We start from the raw sequence: 8,069 nt of genomic DNA on the forward strand, positions 1-8,069 counted from the left end.
ATCTAGCTGATATGGTAAAGAAACCCTGGGACCCTAATATTGGAATACTCATAACAACCCACACATTAGTATTTCGTAGAAGAAAACATTCCCTTTTCTTCCATTTCTAATGAAAGGTTGGATGGAAATGAACTATTCTCAAGACCTTATCTCTTGGCAACTCCCAGGTGCAATTTGATTTCTACATTAAGTTATTTTTGTTCATCTTCGGCAGAAAGTTAATATGTATCTTATGCCAGACAAAATAGTTTCTCTTCTGGGGAACTTCAAATGTAGCAAATACTATAAAAATAACACTTTCAAATCAGTTCTGTGACAGGGATTAAAGTATTTCGTTTCTAGTTATACTTTATATTCATTTTAGGTTATCTTTCAACCCACCAAATTAGAAAGTAGGATTATCTATGGAAAATGAATTGAAGCTGAAAAAGACCAGGTCTAACTATATATTTACAAGTATCCGACATTCACAAGCCTGGCTTTGCAAGTGCAATGGGGTGGGGCGAGAGGGAGGGAGATTCAGATCTCTCACCTAATCACAGACCCACACCACTCGCTTGCTTTTTTTTCTTTTTTTAGCCACGGATTTGATTTCTATTTCCAATTCTATATTAGCTTATCAGCAAAGATCTCCTCAACTGTATCAGTAAAACCCACAGGATGCAAATTTGTATTTAATAGCAGCAGGAAGCTAAAGAAGGGCGCTTGGCTGGCTTTAGGAAAGGATTTCCACCAGAGTCAAGGTGAAAACAGATCACCCTAGACTAGCCTCCCTACCTCCTGGCTTTGGAGGGTCCATTCAGCACCCTATTGGGACTTCCCTTCAATTACTGAAAACATGGACTACCACACCAATTATCTAAACATCAGGTTTTCTATTTTTATTAAAAACTCACAAATTTATTCAACATGTTTTCTTTCATACAGTGAATGGTCTAATATGCACTGGAGGTCACACAAGCTTAGGTTTATTAGAACAATAAAAGACATATGAGAAATTTAATATATAAAGAAAAAAGTAGCAGCTGTTGACTGCATATTTGACCATAAAATTTAAATATTTTGGACTTTTATTTTAAAGACACAAAAATAAAACCTGTGTGGGTCTATATAAGTCATATTAACAATTTCATGAATGTTTAACAGGACTAAAAATTAGCAAAGATGTTTTTTTAAACCTTGTAACACTTTTTTTTTTTAACACTTTCTCAGGTTGCTGGTGCCAGGCACCGTTACAGTATTTGTGCTATAATTTATTCTATTTGGCAACTGTCTGAATATCATGTTTTTCCTTTGCCTAGTGTAAACAACACCTTTTTACATACTAGCACAGTGAGCCACAAGCCCTGCAAATCTGTCAGAACATCTACAGGAAAAGAAAGGGAACAATTTTGGTTGATTGCTCAAAACATTGTTATTGAACAAGAGGTTTCAAAACAGGATATATTAGTAAAACACTGAACTCCTGAATTTAACATTATACGTAAACAGTTGACTGTTTTTAGTTCAATAGTCTTTTTTTTTTAACTTTCATGTGAAGGTAGAATACTTTTTCCGTGTTTTTTGTTTGTTTTTTGTTTGTAGAGGTGATGTTCAAGTCATTTTATTGAAAGGTCTGGCTGGAGACCATCCTATGGAGAGAGGGTGAGGGTGTGTGTGTGTGTGTGTGTGTGTGTGTGTGTGTGTGTGTGTGTCTGTGTGTGTGTGTGTTGTGGAGAGAGGGGGAGAGGGAGAAAGGGGGGCAGACAGAGAGAGGGGGGGAAGAAAAGGTAGAAGAGTTGATACTGAGGGCTTTACATTTAGAATTTTGCAATTTTGGCAAAAACAAAAAATCAAAAACCCGGGATAGACAAAAAATATATATATATAGTCCCACCTGATGCACACAGCAGGTCGGTGTTTCTGAAGCTATTAAGAGTTTGTTGTCGTTGCTGAACAACACTAGGAAGGGGTCTCCCAGCACTAGGACCCTCTTGACTGATAGCTTCTCCGCCCTCACCTGGGGCGCCTCTAGGCCTCCCTCCCCAGGCTCCTGGCAATGCCCAGTACTTTGGGAAGCTGCAGCTGTTGAAGATGTATTCCCGCTAGCCAGAGGAACCGCTGATGTAGTCTGTCCACGGATCCAGATCCAGGTCAAAGGTGGGGATAGCTCGGAATTCCTCTTCTGGAGCCCCAGTTCTGCGCTTTGCCAGCCAGTATGGATGGATATCCTAGCTTTACCATGAGGCAGATTTTGGATCCTGTTTTGGACCCCCTTTGCCATCCAGTCTCCTCAAACTGAGAATAGTCCCCCGAGGATGGAGGAAGTGGAGCAGGAGGCTTGCTTTTTTGTTTTTTTTTAATGTCTCCCTCCCCCCCTTATTTTTCTTAAATAAAAGCGCGTCTCTGTACAACCACAAACTCCCATGGCCCATTCGAGACCCCGCTACCACACGGCTGCCTCGTTCATTTCAGGAGGGTGGGACAAGTGATTCCCGTAGCTGGCTCCGCCGTTGACCGACAGAGATGAGAAGGGTGGGCTAGGCCCGAAGACCTCCGCTGACATAGAGTGGAGAGGCCCGGGCAGGCTGGGCTCAGGACTTGGCGAGTCCCCAGGGGGATGTGCCAGGATGTCGGTGAATCGCTGCGCCTCACTGGAAGGGTGGTGGCCAGGTAGTGGGTGGTCCAGACCTCCTAGGGGCGTCCCCGAAGGCCCAGATGATGGCACAAAGGGTAGGTCCACTGGCGTCTGGGCCTGCGAGGAAGGTGGTCCTTGCGGAAAGAAGTCGTAGTTGCCTCCGGGACCGTAGTACTCGCTCTGGTAATCTGCCGATCAGTAAGGAGAAAGGAGAAAGAGAAGGATGTTAGTGCGCAGTCCCCGACCTAGCGGGACCCACGGGGTAGAAAGACTGCCCCGCCAGCGGGCATAGCTGAGCGGCTGGGGGAACTGGTTGTGCGTGAGGCACCGGAGCAGAATGGAGACTTGGCACAAAACTGCTGCGCTCCCTACCCTGGACCCTCTTCTCAACGGGACTGGGACCACTTCCCCTGACTTGCTCCCCAATCTTCGCCCCTACACCTCAACAGAAAGCAAGAAGTGCCACCCGCTTCCAGCGAAGCCCGCTCGGCCTGGCACCCCCAACCCCCCCCACACCCCCCACCCTCGCTTTGCCACCCCGGCATTCTCACCTCCGTAAAAGGAGAAGGGGCCGTTAGGGATGAGCTCGCCCGGCTCCAGGCGGTCCACTAGCGGCCGCATCCGACGAGGGCTGCGGAAAAAGGCGTGGCGCCTGGCGCCCAGCGCGCTTAACTGCTTCATCCTCCGCTCCTTGGAGCGTCGATTCTGGAACCAGACCTGAAGCACACAGGCAGGAAACGATACCATGGAGAATCCACTGGGTAGCCGAATGTGCGACGGGGCCGGTAAGCTCAACCCTCTACTGTCCTGATAGTCCACTAGGCTGCACTCAAGGAGGGGGAGGTTAGCGCGCCCGTGTGTGTGTGTGTGTGTGTGTGTGTGTGTGTGTGTGTGTGTGTGTGTGTGTGTGTGTGTGTGTGTGTTGGTCTCCAAGCAGGCCAAGGTGCTCAACATTCCCAAAAACGGGGCCTGAGCAGACTACCGCCTTATCTAACTTTGCAGTCCCACTGTTTCCAACAGTCACAGTCTTAGCATTGCATTATCTTAGGGATCACAGATATGGAAACACTCCCAAATACTGACACATACACAGCTCCCCTTTCTGGGTCTCCTGTAGGCCCTACCCTCATATCATAATAGTGACAGAGACACAGAAAGCTTCCTGCTGATTGTTTCCCAAGGGTAGTGACACCAACTGCCCCCCCCATACACACACAATCTGCTTTTCACACCCACACACAATCGCCAAGTGCCAAACATATTTAGCCACAGCCTCTCACCAATAGTGACAGACACACAAGCCCATGTTCATGAGCACGGGTTCACACAGCGGCCCAGAGGCTGCCCTTAGCCAGTACTTGGACAGACTCAATCAGTCTCCTAGGCGCATTCACCCACACCCTCACCTGGCCTCTGGGGCACTTTGATTAGAGGGCATAGTTTAGTAAGGGCTAGACTCCTGGTGTCCTAGCCACACTCTACCTGGCCTCTTCCCAATGCAGAGGCCTAGCTACCTGCAGCTGGCTTAGCCTCCCCATCCTATTCCAGGTTGCATCTAGGCAGAGCTGACTTTCCACAAAACCAATCTCTCCTTCAATCCAGGGTATTCTATTTGCTCAAGGAAGGCAAGGCTCTCCTCTGGGGTTTTTCTAAGTGGGGCACAAAGCTCACAAATTTGGGGTTGAGGAATTAGAGGAGAGCTTACTGTACAGAGACCAGAAGAAGCAAATTACTCTGGAGCCCAGAGCCACCTCTCTGCTCCTTAACAAGGGTAGGAGAGGGACAGGATGTGTACAGAAAGATGAATGCCAGCTGTTGTCACTGGGGTGTTGGGACACTGTGCTTTCTTCCAGCTCCCAAAGCCACTCCCTCCCTTTAAACTGCTACCACCTCTGTGGGCTTTTCCTCACATGCCAAGGTATCAGGCATCCTTTTCCTAGTCCCAGTCACATCCCCTCCCCAACCTTAAGAAACTCTGGGCTCTCCAAGGCTCAACCTAGATTCCCTTAGTGGCCATGTGAGCCTTTGGGAGACAGAGTGGCAAGCCAGGGTTCTGACCTGGATGACCCGCATGTTGAGGCCAGTCTCTTGGGCCAATTGCTCCCGGATATGGCGTGTGGGTTTAGGGGTAGCTGCAAAGGCTGCCTTTAAGGTCTCTAGTTGCTTGGCTTTGATCGTGGTCCGGGGTCCCCTGCGCTTGGCTCCTAGATTCTGGTCATCGTTTTCATTGCTACCGCCTTCCTTGTCCGACACGTTGGCACTTTCAGAGTCCTTGGCATCATCCTGTGATGGGTCTTGGGAATCCGGAGATAAACTAGGGTCACTGCCTGTGGTGGCTAGGGAGAGGGAAAGGACTGGTGAGCAGGAATGCCATGGCCGGCTTTCCTCCCCCTAAACCCGCCCTCTTGCCAGTTGGGACTCCTGGCCTCACCCGAGTGGAGGCTGTTCTCTTTGGCGACACTGCTGTTGCTCAGGTAATCCTCTTTACAAACGAACTTGTTCTCGTCGATGATGTAGAGCTCCTCGCCGGTGGACAGCTGCTTGTTGCACATCATGCAGGTGAAGCAGTTGAGGTGAAACACTTTGCTCCGCGCTCTCCGAACCAGATCGCTTGGAGAGATGCCCTGCGCACAACCCGCGCATTTGGTACCGAAACATCTGCGTAAGGTGGGGGGGAGGGATTAGGGAGAAGTGGGGGGCCAGAAGAAGTTGAGGCGAGGGAGAGAGAATGAATATAAAACATTTCTTAAGCAAGTGAGGAATCAGGAGCAAACAAACGCCGGACATCAGCAAGAACGGAGGAAATAATTTCGGTTAGAGTTAAGGCCCAAGCTGTCCCCTACCTCTAACCTCATGCCTAGACATTAACCCCAGGAGAGAGTGTCTCGAGAAAAGGTTTCAAAGCAACTACGGGGGCAGAAAGGAAATGGAGCACACAGTTCCCGACTATCTTAAAAGAAATCAAATTCGAGTTAAGAGCTCCGTAGAAATGCCCTGCTCTATTCTGCTAGCTTTGCCTTTCTTTCACCACAAAAGGACCTGTTCTCAGGCGGGGTTGGGGGGGCGGTTGGCAAAGTCCGATTCCTCCGTGAGTAAACAAACACTGACTCGGATGGAGAGCCTTGGAAGCTGTAGCTGGGCTGTTGCCACGTTCTTGCGCAAAAGCCTGGCAGATTGGCGCAAGCGGGAGTCGCGGCAGGATTGAGCCGGCTTTAGGTGCCCTGCAGAGAGTAGCCGCCAGCGCAGCCTCTAGGCTTCCCCGCAAACAAGCCGGTGTGGCTTTCGCTCGCTACGCGGCTCTGATACAGCCCTGCAGAGGAAAAACCCCCGCGTACTCTGCGGAAGCGCTAAAACTCAGCCTTTCCTCAGTCGCAGCTTGCACCGCTCTTTGCTTACAGTTCTGTTGGCAACACGAGCCTAGCCGCACAACCTGGATCGCCACTTGGGACTGCGCTTCCAGGGCCTTTGAGCAAAGGAGGCCTGGTGGTTTCAAACTCTCTCCCCGACTCGATCAAGCCTTACAAACCAAGACCAAAATAGCGGAGTATTTCAAATCAGTGGGAAATACAATTTACATTTGAGGCCATTCTTCTCTGTCGAATTGTGATTGTGGCAAATAGTTTTTTAAAAATACAAATAGTCTGCTAGGAGGTGGCTTTCCTGGTAGGGCACTGGCTGAAAAGGCCTTGAAGAGGAGCCTGGGCATTGGGCCGAGGCTAAAGCCAGATAGTACCAGGTCTAGTTTAGAGGCCAATCCACGTTTGGGGAGACCCCCCCCCCCAAGGCTCACAGGATTGGCCTCAAGTCGGGTTCTTTATTTCGGCTTTCTTGGCCACCGGGACTCTGCAATTCCGACAAGATCTCTCAGAGAAGGAAAAAGCAGCAGCTAAAATAAAGCTGGAGCTTCTGAGCTCAACTTGGACGACCAGCAATCTGGGAGGTCCGGAAAATGCGGCCGGGTGCTGGGGAGCTTGGCTTCGGGAAAGGCAAGCGGGAGTTGCAACCCTTAGGCTGCTCTATCTCAGCCGTGGCTTGGAAGGGTTTCTGAGCCGAAGCCGGCTCAGACCCTTTTTCCCCCCCAGGCACGTGCAGCCAAACCCGGACCACACCTTCCAGTACCAAGTAGGACAGCTATCTCTGCATACCCGCTTCCTAAGAGGTAGTAGCGGGAAGGACTTGGCAGCCCTAGGGAGAGGCAGCCCCTAACGTGGCTGCCCTGGCCACACTGACCTCCGATCCGAAGCTGGCCAGGAAGGGCCCCTGGGAAGGGAGCAGTAGAGTCGCAGGAGGGAAGTACTCACCGGAAGAAGTCGTTTTTACAGTAGAGCTTGCCTTCCCGGGAGAAGCACTTCTCGGTCAGGTTGCATTTACATTCACAGCACTGGACGCACTTGACGTGCCAGGCCCTGTCCAGCACGTTCAAGAGGAAACGGTCCAGGATGGGCCTTTTGCAGCCCGCACAGTGCACCATGGTCTTTGGTTTGGTCCGGTGAGGCCCGGAGCGACAGGGCAATTAGAGTCAAGGGGGAATGACTCCTGAAGACAACCAGCCTGATTTTTCCCAGCTCCTCCAAAAAGAAGAAACCCACTCTAGTCGGGCAAGCAAAAACCCGTACCGGTAAATCAAATGGGGGGAGAGACCAGGCTGGTAGGGGGCAGCCCAGGAATCCCTGGGCCGCGCGTGGTGGAGCAGCGCCACCTCAGCTCACTAGGCGAGGAAAACCAGTCTCAAGCGGGCAAGAAAGCGGCTCTTCTGCCCAAAGCCCGCGAAGGAGTGAAGGTCACCGAGAAAGTAGGCGGGACGAAAATAAATAAAACTGAAAACAGACGAAAAGGAAGACGCCAAGAACACTGGATTCGGGAAAGCGATGCTGGGTTCTTTTCGGCTTGAGGTAGAGCTGTCAGAAGTCAAAGTGCATCTGCTTTAGTCGGGAATATGAAGGCAGGTTGTGTATATGTGCCAAACTGCCCACCACAGGGTTTTCTCCTTTAAAAAAAAATGGAAAGAAAAGAACACAGGAGTAGAAAGCTTTGGATCCTACATTGCCGGCTTCTTGCAGCAAGTCAGGACGCTCTGGGCGCCGGCTCTGGGCCTGGGGAGGGGGCGAGGGCAGGCCGAAGGTGGGGAGAGGGCGGGTTGGGTAGGATATTTTGTTGTTTGTAGTTGTTGCTTAGGTCTCCCCCCCCCCTTTTTTTTTTGAGAGAGTTTTTGCCAGTCAAAAATGGAAAGGGACAACTTCAAGCCAACGCAGCCGGGCGCACTCGCTCACTCCCCACCGCCCCAGTCCTTGTCACCTGGGCCGGTGGCCTGCCAAACAGCCTTCCGTGTCCTCAGGGCGGCCCTCCCTCCGCCTGTACTCCTTCGGAGAAGACAACACGATCTGGCTCTTCACTGCGCCCGGCGGTGCATCCTGGCTTCAGTCACAACTCGCGGCCGCTTGGGCGCGCAGCC

General features: G+C 50.8%; 1 protein-coding gene across 1 annotated transcript; it reads right to left on the reverse strand.

Annotated features, from left to right (window-relative positions):
- Positions 1-871: 871 nt before the first annotated feature.
- LHX1 (LIM homeobox 1) lies at positions 872-7,088 on the reverse strand (the record flags this gene model as incomplete). The annotated part of the gene is made up of 5 exons (XM_084750541.1): positions 872-2,805; positions 3,169-3,334; positions 4,676-4,953; positions 5,049-5,275; positions 6,919-7,088. The coding sequence occupies 5 exons, from the start codon at positions 7,086-7,088 to the stop codon at positions 2,426-2,428; spliced, it is 1,221 nt and encodes a 406-aa protein (XP_084606667.1). The 3' UTR covers positions 872-2,425.
- Positions 7,089-8,069: the final 981 nt, after the last annotated feature.

Source organism: Acomys minous (assembly GCF_964271855.1).
Source record: "Acomys minous genome assembly, chromosome: 12".
In the NCBI taxonomy this organism is placed as follows: Eukaryota; Metazoa; Chordata; class Mammalia; order Rodentia; family Muridae; genus Acomys; species Acomys minous.